General features: G+C 43.2%; 1 protein-coding gene across 3 annotated transcripts in view; it reads left to right on the top strand.

Annotated features, from left to right (window-relative positions):
- Positions 1-22,479, top strand: part of Adcy2 (adenylate cyclase 2) — a 381,912-nt gene that overhangs the window by 202,588 nt on the left and 156,845 nt on the right. For all 3 annotated transcript variants that reach the window (XM_036206713.1, XM_036206711.1, XM_036206714.1), the window contains one exon: positions 6,579-6,728. In XM_036206713.1, the coding sequence (XP_036062606.1) occupies positions 6,579-6,728 (150 nt within the window). The remainder of the gene's footprint in view (positions 1-6,578; positions 6,729-22,479) is intronic.

Here is a 22,479-nt window from a genome sequence, read left to right as displayed (position 1 = left end):
ATAGATGCAAATAGAGCACTCATATGCATAAATAAATAAATCTTAAAAAGAGAAAAATGTGTCGGCTTCTTATAAAGAAATGTGCACCTCTTCTGAATTCCTCAGAAGTCCTCTATGCCCTAGCAAAGATATTTGTCCTGGAGGTAAAGGGTGGGGACCTGAGTTGGCCCCAAAGCATCAATCTTGGGGAAACACTACAGCCCAGGGACTGTGTTCACTTATCAGTTAATTTTGTCTCCTCCACTGTAAGAGGAGCAATAAAGCATGGGTTTTCTTCTAGACTCTTGAAAGCTTGGACAGTAGAAAGTGTTTGGAATGAAGGTGGTGGCCACCTGGAAAGAAGCCCAGTCATTGCTTACTGGTGAACACTGGTGATTCTGGTCTTCTCCAAGCCCATGGTATATTTATGTGCATCTTGAAGAATCAGTGAGGAGGTTTGACCAATCTCCCACACTTATATCAAACAAAGGCAGGAACTGAAAGAGCTGTGAGCACACAGGCTGCAGGGGCTCTCCTGGCACAGTGCAATTTGCACAGATACCAGACCTGATCCTCACACAATTTGAAGACTTGGTTTTAATCTGCAGGGTAAACCTGGCCTGGTGTTATTTTCTGAAACAATTTGTTTTCTTCCAAACCATTTCAGAGGAGGCTGAGTGTGGCAGGAATCTTAAAAGTACTTGTTAATGAAATCAAACCTGAGGCCAGTTATTGGGGTGATTGCTGGAAATCAGAGAAGCAGAACAAGCCACAGTTTTCTCACCTCACCAGTTCCTCAGCTGGTCTTGTTTCCTCAGATTGCAAGCTTCTGAATCCTCATCCCAATGGCTCTCAGCTGAACTGTGCTCGAAAGCCTGAATGCTTAACCAGCCGAATGCTTTACTCACTACATGCTTTTTTCTCCCCTAATTCCTGGTCCTCACACCTTATATACTTTTCTCTTTCTGCCCCCACTCCCTGGGATTAAAGGTTGTGTTTCTGGGATTAAAGGCGTGGATCACCATGCTTAGCTGTTTCTAAAGTGGCCTTGAACTCAGACAGCTAGCTCAGCCTCACAAGTGCTGGGATTAAAGGTGTGTACCACCACCGCCCAACTTCTGCTATAGCTTACTCTTCCCATTTTCTAGCCACCAATTTTGGCTTTGTTCTAGTGGCTGTCTGTTCTCTGACCCCAGATATGTTTATTTCAGGGAACACACAATATTTTGGGGAACACAATACCACCACAGCTGAGTTCCCTGTCCTGTTTTCTGACTGGGGTGACAGTAGCTAAGTAAAACAAGACAAAAGAGACGCAGAGACAGCATGATGCTATCAAAAAAATAAAATCAAACATTTTGAATAAAAGACTTTTTGTTACATGTTCTGTTTGGCAACCTTCTGGAAAACAAAAAGCTTTGATGTTATTTTGAAAAGCAAAATCTTAACCTAATCATTTCTTCCACACCTCAGGTTTGCTATGAAGTCATATAAAAGAAAACTGGTTCAGGAAGTTAGTCAGATTTGTAAATGCATGGTGTTAACCATAGAATACAGCCAAGATGAAACCATGTGTCAGAAAAGATATTTCATAAGTTTACCATCAGAAAAAAAATCCCATTGTATTTCACTTGGCATTAAGTCTTAGACATTTACTTCTCAAACATTTTTTTCTTGTGTATGCAAATAAAACACAGTAGATGTTCTCCTTCTAATGATTGGTGCTCAGGAAGTGTTGAAAGGCATTGAGAATGAGTGATGGGGTCTGGGAGAGGGATCAGAAGTCAAGAGCTGTTGCAGAGGACCCAAGTTGTGATGGCAGAACCTGCGTTGAGCAGCTTACAGCAGGCTGCATAGGGGATCCAGCACCTATGGCCTCCTTGGACACTGGTACCCATATGCGCATGCACACGCACGCGCAAACACACACACACACACACACACACACACACACACACAGATAAAATAAGTCTTGAAGAAAAAAAGAATTAATACCTTGAAAGAAGTTCTTTAAACCCATGGCTACACAGGCACACACTGCTCCCTTACAAGCCCCACTTACCATGGACAGACAGGCTTCTATTGATAAATACTAGGGAAAGTTCTTAACTTCGTGTGTGTGTATGTGTGTGTACATGCATGTGTGCATGTGTGCATGCATATATATGTGTGTGGTAATGTATGTGCACCTGTGTGTGTGCTTGTGTATGTGTAAAGGCATGTGTGTATATGTGTGTATGCCTTGTATATGTGCACCTGTGTGTGTGCTTGTGTATGTGTAAAGGCATGTGTGTATATGTGTGTATGCCTTGTATATGTGTATGTGTATTGTGTGTGCATTGTGCATGTACATACGTGTGTGTATGTTTGTACATGTGTGTTGTGTGCATTATGTACGTGTGTGTGTGTGTGTGTGTGTGTGTGTGTATGCATATATGTGCCTGTGTGGATACTAGAGGTCAACAAAGTCAAGTGACCCCCCCCCCAATTGCTCTTCACCTTATTTTTCATGTCCCCCACTGAACGTTGTTTATTAGACTGGACTGGCTAGCAGGTAGACTCCAGGAATCCTCTTGTCTCCTCTGCTCTGGTGCTGTGATTACAGAAGCATGCCACTGTACCCAGTTTTCACTGGAGTCTGGGGATGAAACTCAGGTCTTCTTCCTTGCACTACAAATACTTTACAACTGAACCATGTTGGGGAATATTATTTTAAGGTGTATTTCTTTTGTTTATGTTTAACTCTGTGAAGCTGTGTTACTGTGCCTGTCTAAAACACCTGATGGTCTAATAAAGAGCTAAGTGGCCAATAGTGAGGCAGAAGAAAGGATAGGCAGGGCTGACAGGCAGAGAGAATATATAGAAGGAGAAAATCTGGGAGAGGAGAGATCTAGGAGCAAGAGAAGGAAGAGGACTCCAGGGGCCAGCCACCCAGCTACACAACTAGCAACCAAGTAAGAATGAAAGGTATACAGAAATAGAGAAAGGCAAAAGGCCAGAGGCAAAAGACAGATGGGATAATTTAAAGTTAAGAAAAGCTGGCAAGAAACAAGCCAAGCTAAGGCCAGGCATTTATAATTAAGAATAAGCCACCGTGTGTGATTTATTTGGGAGCTGGGTGGTAAGCACTCCATAAGACCAAAAAATAACCAACCACAGAACCATCTCTCCTGCCCCACAATTTTTTTACTTGACAAGAATCACTTGACTGGTCAGCTACATAGACAATGTGGATGGGCCCAAATGTTCTCAGCGCACACCCCAACTTTATTCTGCAATAGGGGTCTGATCAAAAGTTAGCATTCCTAAACTAGCCAGCCCCCAGTTACAGAGCAGAAGATGGCTATGGTAGTGAAGAAAGGAACAAGCCTCTGACCCACAGGTCTGGGATGCAGGGTCCTCCAGCAGAGCTGGCTCTGTGGACCTTGGGCTTGAGCCCAGAGTGCAGCCTGACTGCAATGTCACTTGTGAACAATTGTCCTGGGGACTGTGGGACAGGTGTACCCCCCCACTGGAAAAGACGACCTCCCTTCTAACAAAGAGGAAGTAAGTGGACAGTGTCACCTGAGGAGAAGACAGAAAGGAGCCCTTGCCATGGCAGTGGCTGAGGCTCTGCCCTGGGATGCTGGGCTGACGGCTACACTCACGCCCCCTGCTGGGAAGACTAGGACACAGCAGATGGCTTTGCTCAGGTCTGTCTCTTACCTGAGGTTCATCTTCCAGAAGGCGTTAACTCCCAAAATCTTGCCATTTGCTTTGAAGGCACTTTCTGAGGAAGAAAGGAATCAGCTCTCACAGATAATAACTAAGTTGCTTTGTTATTATCTTAGCTGTACTTAATAAAGAAAGAGCATTTTCTAAGTGAGCAGCAGGGCTTGCTGTGGCTTTTCTTGTTTCCTGCATTTCTTGGAGCTCCATTCCTCAAAGATGTTCCAGTAATGATGAGGTCTGAGTAATCTTCAGCGAACCAGATGGTCAACTCACAGAGACTAAATATATCAGGGTTTATGAATGGTGTGCAACTGTACATGAATCCCAAATCAGTCTCGTTCAGCTGCAAGTGGATCCCCTCAAGCAGAACATTAAGAATGTCTTCTAGCTAAGCATAGTAGATCACACCTTTAGTCCCAGCACTTAGGAGGCAGAGGCAGGCAGATCTATGTGAGTTTGAGACCAGCCTGGTCTCTACAAAGTGAGTTCCAAGAGAGCCCTAGCTACATAGTAAGACCCAGTCTTGAAAAACAAACAACAACAAAAGAATGTCCTCAAGACTCCCACTCTATAATTGAAACTCACGGAGGCTGTGTATTACGATACACAACAATGGCGAGAATGAAAGCCCTCCAGGCTAGGAAATGTGTAAAAATAACATAGAAATTGTTGCATTGCTCTCTGTGACCTCTGACCTGGTATACACACTCATGGATTATGAATACATATGCCATCCACACACTTGTGTCTATGGGTCACATAGAGATACTGGCACACACACACATACACACTGCACATGTATGTCACACTAACCAAATGTATTCTTCATGCATACAGCACACAAGAAAAGCACACAGTATTTTAACTCTCTGTCCTAACGGAGTCGAGATAAAACATGGATGTGTGCAAGAACGCCTCAGAGGAGAGCTGAGAGGCTGAGATTGACAGACTACCCCATCTAACAACTATGGCCATGTGAGTTACATGGGGCAGCACCAAAGGCCCTTCCCAGTCTATAGGGTTCTTTGTGGAGCCTCTGGAGTACCAGCAGCAACTCAGAGACAAGTTTATCACCTCGTTCTTCCCATCTTAACTCAGTTCTCCTGCATGCTGCAGGACTTAAGGGTACTTAGAATCAACATCTTTTCCTTCGGTCCCCACAGTCTATTGAGAGATAAGAAAAGGCATTAGGCAGATGGAAAAAAGGAAACATGGCCACCTTTACTGTCATTGTAACTTTAGAAACACAGTTAAGTATGCCTCCTGCCCACCCCAGATGAAGGTCTTCCACAGCCCTGTTGAGAGGGCCCGTTAGACATACCACAGGGGGAACGTAGCCCACACTGATGGTCCCCCTCTTTAGGTTGGGGGACAAGCTGCATAGTGTCTCTGTTTTACTCCTGGGAACTCCAGTGAGACAGTCAAACCTGTTTGTCAGAGAGGATGAAATGGCATCACCCATGATTCTGTGGAGCTTGAATCTGAGAGAACTTTGAGGATGTGGGAATCAAGCTCCCACACACACACACACTCTATCACGTGACACATGAAGTTATCATTGCTGGGGGAACACGAGGCCTTTGGGAATGATGACTTTTGGATGCTGCTGAAGCCAAGAGACTTGTCATGTTAGAGAACAGTTGTGTGGTGTGTCTGGCCATATCCTGGGTAGACCTTCAGATTCAACCCTGACCATTAGAGCTTGCAGTGTGTACATTAGGTGTCAGGTGACAAGAGCACACACTGAAAGGGCCACTGTCACCCCCTGCTGATGGGAATGTGACAAGGATGTGTCTGGAGAGCAAATTTAACACATAAATCGAACACTTAAAATATGCGTGACTTTTGACTTCTTATATTATTAGTAACTGAGTCTAAAGCAGAGATCAGAGAGAAAGTCACGGTTTTGTACATGAGGTTGACATCTGTAACATGATGCAAACACATGGAATATTAACACAGTAGTATCGAACAATATAGACTTATATAGTCATAGCTAAATGAGTCATAGAGCTGAATACTAACTAAGAATTTGGAAACCTGCCCACACATAATTTCTGTGATCTCAGATACCTTTTATTCTTTGTCCCATAAACAGAGCATGCAGCTATAATAAACATGTTGTCTAGCCTTTATGAACAAGATGGACATCGTGACAAAGTAAATTTAGAACAAAATTTTAAAATTGGAATGTGAAGTAGATGAACATGGGCCTATGGGTAGCAGGCTTTTTCCTAGGCTGGGAAGTCAAGATTGTTCTCATATTTCTTTTATATTTTTGTGTTTTCCATCTTAAGTTATGAACACACTTTTATTCATCAAAAGAATCTCAGTTATTTTTTTTTAAAGGCTCATTTCTTTGTCTATAAACAGAAACCCACCTATCTAGGTTTAATGTGGACACAGTGTGTGTCACTTGGCATATCACAGTGGTGCTGTGTAACAAACTTGAAATTTCTGTCATAGGACAGTAGACTGCAGATGGCTGGGGAAGCTCTGCTCTACACATCTCTCATCTTGGAACAAATGTGATAGATAGCAAGCATGTAAGCATCTCCTGATCGCAGACAAGAGAATGGGGTTAAACACATATGACTGCAAGCCCTGGGCTGGGTGCAGTTCAGTTCACATTGCACCAGAAAAAACAAAGGGTCAAGTCTTAAGTCAAGAGGAAAACTCTAAAGGGCAGCATGCCAGCAGGGGATAGGATCCCAGGTGGGCATGGATGCCTATTTTAGGCAAACCATACTACAAACATCAGTTGAGAAACAGGACTCGAAACTATTTCCTGAGTTGTTTTTTTATTATTCCTGATCTGCAGTCTGCTTCTGTTGGGTCCACAAGGAAGAGCCCCTCACCATAGTGAATGACCTCTTTTGTCTCTTTAGATACTGGCCAATGTGATCATTTTCATCTGTGGGAACTTGGCAGGGGCCTACCACAAGCACCTCATGGAACTTGCCCTGCAGCAAACCTACCGGGACACGTGTAATTGCATCAAGTCCCGGATCAAGCTGGAGTTTGAAAAACGGCAGCAGGTAAGATGTGTTTTTAATGCTTTATCTGTACTATGCTGGGCATTTCTAGGATACTGGCTTTTAGTTAACATTAGCGGCAAGCGTCTTTCTGTAGCAGGAATCTTAAAAGTTCTTATTAATAAAATCAAACCTGAGGCCAGTTATTGGGGTGAATGCTGGAAGATCAGAGAAGCAGAACAAGCCACAGCCACCTCACCTCATCAGTTCCTCAGCTGATCCTGTTTCCTCAGACTGGAAGCCTCTGAGTCTTTATTACTCAAAAGCCTAAAAGCTTAACCAGCTAAAAGCTTCTAGCTTCTGGTCCTCATACCTTATATACCTTTCTGCTTTCTGCCATCACTTCCTGGGATTAAAGGCTCACTTTCTGGGATTAAACGCGTGTGTCACCGTGCCTGGCTATTTCCAATGTGGCCTTGAACTCACAGAGATCCAGACAGATTTGAATGCTAGAATAAAGGCATGTGCTACCACAGCCTATCCTCATGTTTAATATTGTGGCTGTTCTGTTCTCTGACCCCAGATAAGTTTATTAGCATGCACAATATTTCGGGAAACACAATACCACTGCATCTTTCCTGGTATAAGAAGGACTGTGACATCACATCAGTGTGTGGAGTAGTTGTTTTCCATCCAGTTGAACATGGACATCATCCAGAATCATTTCAGCATCTGGAAGGAGTTTAATTAGGAGCTGGTGGCTGCCATTGTCTGCAGCTGTCCTATGACAATTGTTAGAGTAATGTATAGAAATGTGCATAGGGAGTTACATTGACTGTGTTGAAACAGTGCAAAGCAAAATTGATAGGGCCATTAGGAGGTGTGTGGAGGCAAAGCACGCAGTGTCCTCCAGAGTTGTCAAAACACATGAAACAGACACACCGGAGGAAGAAATCACCTGAGGTCTTGTGATGGACGTCTTTTATTTTAGGTGGTGGCGTGATATGACATCCATGACTTTTTTCATTGTTGTGAGGACATTTTTGGCATAGGCAACATAAGGAAAGACGGGTTTCTTTAGCCCTTAAAGTTTGGAGCTCTGTCTGTCATGTCAGGGGAGACACAGTAGCAGGAGTGTGAGGCCTCTGCTTACACTGTCTACACAGTCAGGAAACATAGAGAAATGAATAATGGCACTCAGCTTTCTCTTTCTTCAGTCTTTCTGGGGCCAAAGTCCACAGGGTGGTGCCACCGACATTCATACCAAGTCTTCCCTCGTGAGTTAAACCACACTGGGAAACCCTGCATAGACACACCCAGATGTGTGTTTCTGTGTTGAGTCTATGTCCAGTCAAGTGGACGATGAAGATTCACCATCCACAAGGGCCATGTGGCGAAGGAAGTGACAGTTATAAATAGTCTATTCTATAAATTTCATCAAAGTGCATCCTGGTGTGTGTGTGTGGGGGGGGATGATCATAAGTGTTGGCACTGAATTTCCATTTGTGTACAGATTTGAGAATAATAATAAGGTTTTTTTTTTTTTCAAAATGGGAACATCAGTTCATTTGTTTAGCAAATATTTACTGAACAGCATTTGTGGTAAGCATGGTTCTAGGCATCTGGGTGTCTAAGTGAGAACATCAGTTTCTCACTGGTATTATTGTCAAATCTTGTAGATTTTTTTAAATTACTTTTTTTAACCTCCTGTACAACTAATGTTAAATTCATGATGAAGTTACCCCAGCTCCACAATCCATGTAATCTCTTTTGAAAGAATACAGATGAGATACATCAAAGCATACAAAGACAGGTTATTGTAGAGTCAACTGGAGAATTCTCAAGGGGTAAGAGTGACCAGTGGCCAAAGGGACAACTGCAGAACAGAGCACTCTCCCAGTGTGAGTGGACAGTGGCACAGGCAGCACTGTGCTGGCTGCCATTGAGGGTAGGCTTTATACCATTACTTCTAACATCTCTAGAACTGTCTGGCTTTACTGAGGAATGTTGTCCTGTCTAGGTAAGTGACAGGTCACTAGGATTGACTCTTATGAGAGGGACAGTGAAATGCTCTTTTCCTTTACCAGCAAGTATCCACTTAGCAAATAAATCTTACAACCTTCTGGAAAATCTAGAATGTCATGTTTCCACCAGGACCAGAGAAAGGCTCAGACTCCATCCCCTTTTAGCCGAGAGTCCTGCTGTCTCCATTCCTGGTTCTACAAGCTGCTGATTATGAATGAGGAAGTCCTTTCCCAACAACCGTCAAGTCTGCTAATAGCTTACTTAACTATCCACTAGACAGATCAAAACCATAGATGATTGTTTACTTAAATAGCTATTCAGTTTTTCTTTAGATACCTGTGCCCTGTTGTGTTTAATTTCTGGGTTCTAGAAAATTCTCCAGTGTCAGTAAGCAGCCCTGGTCATTCACAGGTGGTTCTGCTATAACATGTTGAGTTGAGTTGTCCTGGGGAGACATAAAGAACATGTGTTGACAAAGGCAGGTCACCAACAGACCAAGGAAATAATTCCATCCAATTTCAGAATTCATGGCTGGGTGAATTTATTGGGGTTGTTTTCAGGACCATGGATGACTCAAAAACATCCTTACTACTGAGACGCTCATCCAGCTTGACTTTCAGATCGTGAAAGCTGAGTCCAAGCCCCACTTGACTTTATACCTCTTACATGTGCTAGCACCACCCAAGCACTCAGGAGGTGAAGAAGGAGTCCTAGGGGTCTAATCGTTCCACCCCTGTGCTAGGACACTTTAGTCCATTACTGTACACCTGGCGCCACTGTGTAGTAATGCTTATTTCATGGTAATGACTACAGAGCCTGCATACCTCAGAGGTCACCACTGTACTCCCTGGATGGCCTATGGTCCTGTCTACAACTGCACAGTCCAGAGTTCAAATGCCTTAGAGTAGAAAGCTTCTCTTAGAAAAGAAAGCCAGCAAGATGTCTTGGGTGTTAAAGCACTTGCTGCTCTTGTAAGGCCCCAAGTTCTGTCCCAGCACCTACAGAGAACAGCTCACAACGATCTGTAACTCCCACTCTGATGTCCTTTTCAGGCCTCCATGGGCAACCATGTCATGTTCATGTACCTCACACATGTGCATAAACAAATAATTTTGAAAAGTATAACTTAAAAAAGATCAAAAGGATAGAGATGCATGAGATTGGTCCAGATAGAAGCAACTAACTTTATTTTCCATCACCTCTAGGCTCTATTTCAAAATAGCACTAAGGCTACAGGGAGCTGACATTCCAAGTAGACAGATTACAGAAGCTAATGTTGATAATCATAGCTTTGACAAAAGCAGTGATTCAAGCGACTGACATCATCAACACATCATATTTCCTTGGCATGGCCCAGAGCTTTGGAAGAACATAATATTCTTGTCTCTCTGAGCCAAGAAGCCTAAGTACTCTGGCAGTCCATGTGGTCACGTCCACCACACTCAGCTCTTGGGTCATGAGTCCTCAGAGGCCAGAAACTATGGGACCCTCTTGGGAGGTAGCAGAAGGAGATGAATTTACTAGTTATCTTATAAGAGAAGCCAGAGATCCTTTCTAACATGAAGAGGAAAGGCCAAGGGAGCAGAAACAAGAATTTCTGTTCTTGATGCTTAATAAAACAGAGTTCGGTCCATCAATTGTTAATGGTCTCAAAATCTGGGAGTCCATCTCCAGAGATGGATTCTTGGAATAGACTTTTCCTGTTGGGGATTCAGAAAGTGTATTTCTAGAATGAAAATGTGTGGTGGGTTTTCTTTTTCCAGAACAGTTTATTAAATAAGACAAAGAAATCATCTTGCTTAAATAGAACTGGGCGCTGTGGAGATGGCTCAGTGGGTAAAAGCACTGCCTTCAGCCGTGAGGACCTGAGTTTGAATTCCTACCACCTGTGTACAATCCAGACACACAGAGAAAGAATCTTTACTCTCAGTGCTCCTCTGGGGAGGAGGGAAGTAGAGACAGGGCAAACCCTGAAAGCTCATGGGCAGCCAGCCTGCTTAGACATCTAAAAGACAACAAGTAGACCCTCTATCCGACAAGGTGGAAGGTGGCTTCTGCCCCTTGAGTTGTTCTCTTCTCTTCACTCTTTGCTGGGGTTCACACGTGCAAGCCCACAGTCACACACAAGAATCCATATTTATATGTGTACACAACACACACACACACACACACACACACACACACACACACACAAGATGTTGATCTGATAGATTTAAGAGAATAAATAAGAGTAGAAAAATGACAGTCTCCATGGCCTTCATAGAAAGGGTTAGTCCCAGAAACCACAAGGCCTACCTGGTGCCAAAAACCAAACTGAGGTCTCAGGTACCATGTGTCTCACCTTAGGTCCTGCTCACTTTCTCTCACTCTGAACCACTAGTTTCTATTGATCTGCACAGTCACCATAGTAAGTAGTAATACCCCCATGACCCCTTTGTCAAGGAAGATGCATGCTTCATAGCTAGGAAATTATTTAGTCATTACTTAGATGATAAATACGGCAACCTAATGTCACATGGCAGGTGCCTCAAAGTGAGCTGATACCACACACATTAGCTTCATGAATTCACCTTATGCCTAAGAGAGGGAAGCAGAGGGTGCCCATGAGACCACCCTCTTCAACCCAGAATAGAGCTGTAAACAGATGTTGCTCTTGGAACATGTGTAAATAATTGCCCAATTCTAGATGCACTTGGTTCAAATGTCTGTGATGCTTTCCCTAGATGCAAATGAGAAGTCATTCTAGATATAACTATTAGCACTTGAATAAAGTATTTATTTGTACTATAAGATTTTGAGGAAGAAGAAAATGAAAGTTTTTGGTAGGAATATTCTCAGAGTTGCATCTTTGCCCTAAAAGGGCCCTCATGTAGGAACAACAACAGTCACTATTTTTTATTAGGTAGGAAAGCTAATAGAACTAAGGCTGCCCTTGGGGACTTCAGGGTTCACCTCTGTGTTTTGACTGTTGTCTGCGGCTTCAGCTTCTACTGGAAAAGCCACAGTCACACTTGAGCATCACATGACATAGCAGATGCTTCTCTGTCAGACCTAGGAACGGCTTCTCTCTGGAATAGACTCTCAGGAGTTGTGGAGAGCTGGCTACATCGCAGAACAAGAACCCTGTCTCTTAACTGCTACAGCAATTGAAATCGATGTTGCCTCTGTGGGAGTAAAACCTGATTTCTTTCTCATTGTAGGGAGAATAAGCCTATTGGGCATAGTAACTCACACCTGCAATCCAAGCAGTTTGGAAGGCAAAACAAGAGGATTTCCATAAGTTCAAGGACAGCTCGGGCTACATCACAAGTTTGTTCCAGGAGAGCCTGGGCTCTAGAGTAAGATCTTGTCTCATGAAACCAGCGACAAGGAGAGAGAGAAAGAGAAAGGGGGTAGACAGAAAGGAGAGGGAAAATTAGTCCTCATGAGTTCATATGTTGTCAGCGTTTTAAAGATATTAGAAGTGGGCTTTTTTTTTTTTTTTACGTGATTTATTTTGGCATGGATTCCGGAGACAGTACACACATTCAATAGGAAACACTGGCCAAGTGAGGCCAAGGCACCTGGATTTGGAACTTTGTTGGGACAACAGTAGAATGGGTTTCTTTTCCATTTTTGTATTCAGACTTGCTTTCCTCCTTGCAAAATTCAAGGGAATAAGTGCACAGTGTCTGTGCGACCCTGACAAGCAGACACAAGTGTACCACCTGTAAACGGACAGGACAACGAAGACCAAGAATGTACTGTATGAGACATGAAATGGCCTGGGATGAAGTTGCTCTAGATGTGTGTCATAGACTTTGGTCCTTTTTCAAGGGAGGAAAGGAGAGTAGAGTAACAAACATTTCACTGAGTTCTCCTGAAGTGCTAACAGTGTGCTTGGTTTTAGATACAGCATTGTGTCCAGTTCCTGCTGCTGATGTATTGTGTACTTGATAGCTGAATACAAAATGGGTTTATGATCTCATGGTTATAGAGATGAGACATCTAAACACATGGACAGGCCTGGCTCCTTCTTCAGACTAAAGGGAAACTTTTCCTTACCTCTTCAACCTTCTAAATGCTTTGACCATCCATTAGCTGTCAGCCCCTGCCTCCCTCCTCACAGGCAGCAGGATAGAGTCTTCTAGTCAAACTCTGTTTCCTGCTCTCTACCTTCTGGTTCTTCTATGCCACCTGCTTTCTGTTATGACTGGCCCTGCTACCTCCTTCTGATGACCCCTCTAATGGCATTGGGTTCACTGAGATAATCCAGAGTACTCCTCCTAGATTGACCCACACCAGAAAACCCTTCCAGTCACTGGCCGTGTAGCTCCATGGATATGAAACCCTGGTTTTGGTTCCTACCGTTGCACAAAACCAAGTGTACTGGTACACACTTGTGATCCCAGCACCCAGGAGGTGGAAGCAGGAGGAATCTAGTGTGCAAGGTCACACTCAGCTATATAGCTAGTTCTCAGCCAGCCTGACATACAAGAGACCGCACTTCAAAAACAAACAGAAAACTCCTCGTTTGGGATGCAAGGTGACATATCCCCTGGATTTGGATGGTGATTTCTTTGTGGGGTCTGGCCACTTTTCTGTTTACTCCTATAGCAACTCTTCACACAACCGATGCCCTTTTCCCCCAAAAGTGTAGAAGCTGTGCAAATTATTTGGTATAAATTCACAGTTTGTAAGTGTGATGTTTCTGTGGCCTCTGCCTCTTGTGGTGGCTCGGTGTGGGTTTCCTGGAGTCATCACTGGGAGTGTGTAACAGAAGAGGTTCCTAGTCATGAAGGACTTCTAGATGGGAGTCCTACTTGATCACTTGTCAACATTCAACTGCCCTTCCAGTGACCAGAACACTCATAAAGCAGCACAGAACTGGCCTGGTCCTTACACTCCATGTGTCAGCACTAAGTGATAAAAGTCAGCCACCACCTGGTCCGTATTTATGTGACTACTGATGAAGTATGGTGCTTGATGGCAAAATCTATGTGTTGTATGTTAAGTTTTCACAGCACACGCTTCATATTTTGTTAAGACAAAAAGACTTTAGCCAATAATTCTGTTTCTGTGGTGGGAGTAGTGGTTCAGTGGTTAAAAGCAGTGGCTACTCTTCCAGAGGACCTGGGTTGCATTCCCAACACCCACATGGCAGCTCACAACCGTGTGTAACTCCAGTTCCAAGGATCCAACACCCTCTTTTGGCCTCCATGTGGTACAAATGCATACATGCAAGCAAAGCACCCATACACATAAAATAAAATGAGGAAAAGAAATAATCCTTCTGTTTCCTTCCTTTGGATTTCTGGTGGGGAGTAATTGCAAACAGTCTTTGCCAGCCCCATCTCTCCATGTTCAAGTTTGCTTTTTATCAACACAATGGGCAGTGCCAGCGGGGCGGCGGGGTGGTGGGGTGGGGAGCAGGATACACTGATGAGAAGATTGCCCCCAAGGCTCTTTCTGGGCATTGACAGAAGCCAAGGTGGCATCTTGATAGTGGTCCCCTCCTCATGAAGCCAAGTTGGGCATGGGAAAGCAGAAAGAGCTGGAGCCAGGGAACACCCCCCCCACACACACACACACACACTGTAGCTTCTGGAGGACCAAAGTAGCAGATTTCCTTGCGAAGTCTTTCCATAAACTTGATCAGATGGTCACCCAGCAGAGTCAGCAGAATGTGAGCAGCCCATGTCAGTTTGCTTCATCTTTATAGTTTGGCTCCAATATGCCTGCTCTGCCCAACTCCTGCATCTGTAGAAACAAGTAACTGAAGTAAGTCTGGTCCTGGGAGCTGTTTCTGCTGTGCTTGCCTCCTTCTACTTTAGGAAATGTCTACTACTGTCTTTGATGTCTCCTCCCTGACAAGGAAGGCCAACATTCGTCCTTTGTGACACAGCTTTCTGTTTATTTATGGCTTGGGAATTTCATATGTGAATGTGTCTTTTGATCAAATCCTCACCCCACTCCCTTCAGATTCCTCCCAAAGTCTTCCACCAGGATTCTCTTACGACTTCATTTATTCTGTTTTTAAGGTCACTGAGTCCACTTAATGCTGCTGGTGTAAACTTGGCTGTAGGGCCATCTACTGGAGCATGGGCAGCCTACAGGGTCACATTTGAAGGCAACTGTCTGTCCCCCGCAGCTCTCAGTTGCTAGTAGCTCCTCAGTTAGTGTTGGGACGTGGTGAGCTCCTCTCCCAGCCACACTGGGGTTTTGGCTACCTTGGTCTTGTGTGTGTAGGCAGAGCACTGAGTTCATGTGTGCTCTGGCCTGACATATCCAGAAAGCTCTTCGGCAGACGTCCTGCACCACCTCTGACTCTTACACTCTGTGTGCCTCCTCTTCTGCAGTGACCTCTGAGCCCTGGAGAAGGGATACTCTATAGACATCCAAGTTAGGGATGGGCAATCCACAGTCTCATATTCTCTGCACTTTGGCCAGTTATGTCTCTGCATTAATCTCCACCTACAGCGAATAGCTTCCCTCATTGGTATTGTAGTTTTAGGAGTGACCAACTGCTTTCTGGTTAGATTAAAGTTCTGCTTTACAACACAGAACTCATGCCTGGTGCTATTAAATGGGCTCAAAGCTCACAACTGCCTGGGCTATCAGCCATAGAGGAGAACTTGGTATTCCTGCTCTGCTCAATGGGCATAGAATTGAACTGCTCCCTGAGTCCTGACCTTTCTACCCAGGGGTCAGTGCAGCTCTCTTCCCTGCTCAGAGGAGCTCTTTCAGTGCTGTCTTTGTGTTACTGTTATCCACTTCGGAAAAGGACCATGGTGTGCCTTTCTCTTTGGTGTGTCTCCTTCCAAAGAGGCCACAGCTCTCCAGGCAGGAGCTGGTCATTCTGGTCACGCAGCACTCTTTAGTAGACGATGAAGCTGTGTGGGTGACAACACAGACTTTGTTTCAAAGTTGGGAAGAAAGAGATTGGGGACTTCTCAGCAGAACTCTCTTTCCTGTCTCTGTAGTTCCTACCCACCAGAATAAAATGCAAGGATGGCTTGAGTAGTTTGCACTGCAGTGCATGGTGCTGTATGCTCAAGAGGCTGGGAGGGTGTGACTCATGGAGAGACTTCGGAACACTGTACTGCAGTATTAAACCATCTGGGTGCTTTCAGATGAGAGAATCAATTTGGGGGGAAATTAGTCAACAATCTTCAAAGCAAACCTTTAGTTGAAATAACTGAGACATTACCCATTTTTTAGAGATTGCCATAAGGTTGTGCTGTGAGCATTCTTTTTAAAAGGGAACAAAAAACATCCAGTGAAAGATCAAAGAAAATGGAGAGAAGCTACCAAAAATCATCACCTCATCTTATTGTCCAAGGAAAAGAATAAGTGCAGAAGATTCTAGAAGTTCACAGAAGGAAATGATGTGTTCATTCTTTAAAGAGATTGATGTCTCTCTAGGGAAAAATAAAACAAGAAGAGATTCTCTTAATGATCAAGGGTACTTCAATGTCTCTTTCTACCATGACCACACAAATGTCTAATGGTAAAACTCTAGAAGTTTCCTCTGTGTGAGAAACCTCAGCAACACCTTCTGCCAGCTGAGAAGCACCTGGAATGCAGTTCTATTACCCCAGACTGTGACAAGCTAACACTGGAATACCAGAAAGGCTTCGAGTCCAGGATGGTGTCCTATGAAGGACATGGGATTTCCTGTTGCTGACACCCTGGATGCTTCCAGTATTTTAGGGTGATGACTTTTTATCTTTATGATGAGGCATCTTGACACTTTCAGGAATGCATAATAGGAGAAAGCATAATCTAATGGTACGAGTCAAGAGTGTTCTGCGTCAGTTAACGTGAGTAAAAAAGCAATAAAAAGGAATTATAAACTAATTAGAACTTAGAAAGCAGTTAAAAACTCTCCCATCATGGTTTCATCATCCATTTTTCTGATGTTTGTCACTTACAGGAGAAACCGTGGCCCCATTTCAAAGTCTTCTGTGACCATCATCATGTTTTAGTTTTGTTTAGTTTTTATTTTTTGTTGAGTCTTAATCAGTCATAGGTATGACATTATAGTTTTTACTAAGAAAGGGGACATTTGGATTTATCATTTCAGACTCACTCTACATTGGGAAAACTACTCATAAGGGGCTCACTCTACATTGTGAAGCCACTAATCCCACATATTTGATGGTCAGTTATCATGAGCACAGACCCTCCCTTCCATCCATTGTGGGCTCACTGAATCAATACCATTGCATTTCCACAGATTAGGAGTTAAGGCTAATGTAAATATTCTGTGGATGCTTCAATGCCACCTTTTATCACAGATTTCTTTACTTGTTGGATGTGACCAAGTGTGGCCCTCATCTCCTGTAAATCCCATTCATTCCTATAAGACAGTGACTGTAGGAGACATCTGACCTGGAAGGCAGGGAGACTCTAATGACCAAGCATAGGAAATAGCAGAACAGAGTTTCCTCACAGGTCCCGGAAGAGAGAGGACAACACACCGGCTCTGGAGAGGAGATGAACATGAGTGTTGTGAGACATGAGTCTGAGAGCCGCTGGGCAGCTTTCCTGAAGAGAGACCTACGTGGGGGGTTGGAGCAAGCACACACTGTCTCCAGTTACTTACACTGTGCCTGGGTGCTGTGTGAGACAGCCAGCGGTGTGATACATCTGCTTAGTCTATACCGGATACAGAGTCATTGAGGTGAATAAAACACAAAGTATCTAATTGTCTCATGGGGAGAGAAGGGCGTTGGGAAGGCCACACCAGGCAGACGTCTGCATTAATCACCTCAAGGAAAAAGATGGGGAAGTAGAAACTGTGTCCAAGGTGAACCAGTCCTACTTCTAAAATGAGAAGGGCAAGCTTACATTTAAAATAAGGGCAGCATAAAATTATGCAAATCCAGTATGTGAAAGAAAATCCAGATTGTGTGTTTCAGTGAGAGCCAAGATAATAAGGCTTGTCGGGTGTATCAGCCAGCGAAGTCCAAGGCTAAAGGAGTCGTGATGGGAAGAATGGCTAGCAGTGGCCTCCAGTTATCAGAGAGTATTTCTCGGGAGTCTGGACCAATAGTATAAGACATGAAAAGATGATAAAACGGCTGAGGTTTTGTGGAAAGAAAATGGAGGTTTGGAAGGCCATGAGTGCCGTAATTCCTTCTCCTCCCTCTCTCCCTCTCCCCTTCTCTCATACAGAACTGGGGCATGTATACCATGGAGATGAATGGCATGAAGACATGTCTATGAACCACAGACAGTTTGTGCCCTCAAGAGGCACTCTTTGTTTATACCTGGCACTGAGGAGGGCTGGAGAATGTAGAGTAGTGTTTGTTCAGGGTTCTCTGCATCCCACAGGAGCCAGGGGTGCGCTTCGTCATCTCTGGCAACGTTATGTACTGGCTGTTCCCAGTGTATGTGTTTTCTGATGTATTGTTGTCTTCTAGGATTTTTTTTCCTTCTGATTTTTTCAGAATCATCCATTTTATGGAAGGGGTAGGGAGTAATATTGATTGTTTTATGTATAGTTCCTATATTATTAAATACTGCTATGTTTAATATACTCTATAAATTTAATTCACTCTGCTCTTAGCTACTAACAAGGGTTTTAAGCCAGATAGAAACAATTAAAAGGTTATTTTAAAATAAACAAATAAATTTATGGCTTCACAATAAAAAAATCGACATTAACAAGGCTGAGGGAAATAAAGAGACGTAGTTACGATAAAAACTTAAGCATCAGTGAAGTTTAGAGTTTTGCTTTAGAAGCCAGTGAAGTTACATCACAGAGACAGTGTTGAAAACATCCATTCAAGCCAGGCTTGATGGGACAGGCCTTCAGTTTCATCACGTGGGAGACAGAAGCAGACAGATCTCTGTGAATTCCAGAACATCCTAGTCTACATAGTGAGTTCCAGACTGGCCAGGGATGCATGGTGAGACCCCATTTTAAAAACAACAAAAGAAATCATTTCACCCACATATAAAAAATCTGCATGTATCACTGAATGTTGTATCTTGAGCTAACTGCGGAATGCTTTTCATATCTGTCCTGAACTTCATTAAAGTAAGACACGGCAGAGTGTACAGCAGTGGACATCACAGTGGGTACTCCAGGACACAGGAGGAATGTGAACAACCACCTCACTATTAAAAAGAAAGGTAATATAGCAGTTAGCCAGTGGGTACTCCAGGACACAAGGGAAACGTGGATGACTGATCCTCAGTATTAAAAAGGAAGGTAGATCCGGGAAGACTGAGAACCTAGGCTCTGGTGACAAGATAATTTCTTGGGGAATGTGTGTCCTGAGAAATAATGAATAAAATTTGAAGGCTTTGTTGAAAAACAGGGGAAAACCTTTCATTAGAGATTAATAATGCATCAGCTGATATGAGAGAATACTAAATGTAGAAAATTCCACCCCAGAGAACAATTGATGGATCTCTCAAAGTTGCAGATGAATAATGGGAAAAAGCTAAACTTGTCTATAATTCAAATTTGAGGTTTTATGTCCTCAAGAAAAATGTTCATTTCACGACTGCACATTAGCATTTTGCTTTCTGGGACCTCATGATTTTATTTGATTTGACTGGGAAGGGAGCATTATCAGAAGGCAGCATGAAATAGGCCAGATCAAGAATATCACTGTGCAGAAAAAGAGAAATATACAAATTTTGTGGTAGTTTAGCTGTTTCCTGAATAAAATGAGTTTAATCATTCTATTTCTTGTTATCTTTCTTTACCCATGGAATACAGTATGGTGGGCTATGTTATCTGAGTCTAAATAAATCATGGCTAATGAATCCCCAAGCTGAGAATGGGGTTGGGAAATTCACTCTTCTTGTAGGTCAAAAAAAAGGTTTTTGTTGATGTTCTTATCCTCATTTGGGGTGACCATAAACAGAAAGATGAGGAGTGCGAGCCCCATTGTTGACTGACATCCTTCATCCATCTCTTCCTCGGTGAATCTCCATGGAACCCACTCATCTCTTTGAAGCCACAGACTATTACAGGTGTCCCAGTGAAGAGTCCAGCATGGACAGGGTGAAGGCAGGGGTGGGGGGGAGGCGTTGTGTCATGTGGAATCAAGCTAATCATTTCATCTTCCCCACAACCCTCAGACTCTATTAACCTCTGTCTAAAGCTTTATTCAACTGGTGCTAAAATTGAACTTGTTCAAAATGATGAAATAAAATACAGATTACCCCAAATTCCCAATATAAAGATTAGCATAGATGGTCATGGGGCTAGATGTGAATCTGTTCTGTTTTCCATTGTGGGTGAGTTACCTTTCTGTCCTGTGCTAATTTAAGAGGTCCCAGGAGTCACATCTTACTTGTAACCTCAAAACCTAAACTATATGTGTGTATACATAATTAAATGTATAAATAGTCCAACATGGTTGTCCACACACTGGAGAGGCTGAGAACCCAATAGTTTCTTAATCCACAGAGATGGTGCTGAAAACTCAGAAGATTCCTAAAGAGACATTGACTTTCAGTCTATTTTGGAAATCTGATGACATGAGTCTGGTGCCAGCAACAGAAGTAGCAAACACGTTCCTCCAAAAGGAAGGGAAGCAAATATGCATTCCTGCTTTTTTCTTGGACCCTTTTTGTATCCAGGCCCCCAGATAACAAGAACTTCTTACTCTGAGAACAGGTCACCCTGACTCAATTCATCCCCTATGGCAACACCCAGAGCTGTGTCTTTCAGGTGCTTCTAACTCCTATCAAGGTGACAATTAAGATTAATTATCATTTGCTTGGATGGTAGGTGCTGTAGGATAATGCTTTTGTACACTGGTTTAATGAAATGCTGATTGGCCAGTAGCCAGGCAAGAAGCATAGGTGGGATAAGCAGACAAGGAGAATTCTGGGAAGAGAAAGGCTGAGTCAGGAAACAGCAGCCCGCCATCCTGGGAGCAGCATGTAATGGCACACAGGTAAAGCCATGGAACAGGTGGCGACATACAGATTAACAGAAATGGGCTGAGTTTAAGTGGAAGAGCTGGTCAGCAGTAGGCCTGAGATAATGACTGAGAAGTTTTAATTAATATAAGCCTCTGTGTGTTTACTTGGGTTCTGAATGACTGCGGACTGGGTGGGACACAGGAAAACTTCCAGCTACAGACAGGTCATCAATGCAGTTCTTGTCTAGCAAGCTCCAGGCCTAAATTCAATCCCCAGTCAAAAAAAAAAAAAAGGTTATCTATTATATTAGATTGAGGTTGAGACTAAAGATGTGTGCCATCACAGCTGGCTAGTTAAATGTTCTCTCAGAGTACTTGTATTAGCCTACAGTTGGGCAAAATCCTCTAACATAAAACCCGACCTTGAGCATTCCCTATGTTATGTAGTCTGATGCATGCTCTGCTAAAAGTGAAAAACAGAGTGGTTGCATGGCTGTGCTTTCATACCTTTGGAAGATAAAAAAAAAAAGTTGAACAAACATAATTCAGCATATACATAAACCAAACATTTTCAAACAACACTGTTAGTCTACTTTTTGAGACCTACATTGTTCCTTTGGAGTTGCCTACATGAGAATGGGATGAGGTTGTCCCTTTTTTTTTCCCAACTATTAAGTCCAATCAGTGCTGCACATGTATTCATGGGTGTGGGACCTTCCACTGGGGTGTGTTCAACCTATGAATGGCAACATTGTTAAAGAAAACTGATTGTCTTTCTCACAGGTTATCACCTGCCACTAGCTTCTCAGTCAGGGGTAGGACACAGTGTCTACCTCCCCTCTCTGTGCTGAGATTTGGTTATGCATGAACTTGCAGAGGGCTTTTGCAATGTCCTAACTGCTGGGAGTTCCTAAGTGTGACTGCCCTGCTGTGCCCGAAGGACACTGCCCCCTTTATTCATTCACTGCTGCCGGCTCTTATAGTCCTTCTGCTCCCTTCTCTGCAATGACCCCTGAGCCTTGGGAGGAGAGCATACAGTAGAGATATTCCATTAAGGGCTCTGCACTCTGCAGTCTCTTATTCTCTGCTCTTTGTCCGATTGTAGATATCTATGTTGATCACATCTACTGCAAATAGAAGGTTAAATGATATCTTAATCTATGAGTATAAAAATAAGCCATTAGAAGTCAGTTTCATATTATGTCCATTTAGCACAATAATAGCAGTAGGTTATCCCCTAGGCCCTGTGACCAGTTTAGTTATGGATTCTTAGTTCAGGAATGATTCCAGGTAAGGGTCTCTCCTGTGGTCTATGACTAAAATCTGATCAGGAAGTTGTTGGTTATGCCCATGATTTTTATGCCACTATTGGACAAGTGGACATGTCTTGTCAGGCCAGTCATCACCATAACTCACAGGGTTCATAGCTGGTTATTTTTCTTCTCTGGTAGCATGCATAGTACTTTCTAGTACTATGAAAACTAGCTAGTACAGATGAAGCTTCCAAGGAAGTACTAAGTTCAGCTCAATGTTTTCATGTTCTGTGATTCAAATGCATGGTATCTTCACCAAGCAATAGGGTCTAAGTTTCAATAGGGAATATCTAGAGTATGATTCATAGCATTGGCAATAGATAGCCTGAAATATTTGGGGGTCTATGGGACCACTGGCCAGCAACTCTAAAAGACCAAAGCCATTTCTAGCACTGGGCTTTTTATTTGCTACATCTTGGAATGTTCTTGCCAATTTTTGACATTGTAATTATCATTTATCTCAGTGACCCCAATAATGCATGTTTATGGTCTTTTTTGCTGCTTAAACATTGTAATTTATTTTATGTAACAATCAGCTAATAATCCAAGAAAGATGGGTTTTTTCCTGATCTTTCTGGTCAGTAGTATTTTCTTTCTTGCTTC

This window comes from Onychomys torridus, chromosome 15 (assembly GCF_903995425.1).
Source record: "Onychomys torridus chromosome 15, mOncTor1.1, whole genome shotgun sequence".
NCBI classification, from domain to species: Eukaryota; Metazoa; Chordata; class Mammalia; order Rodentia; family Cricetidae; genus Onychomys; species Onychomys torridus.
Note: the sequence above shows the minus strand (reverse complement) of the source record. Positions and strands in the feature narration are given on the sequence as shown.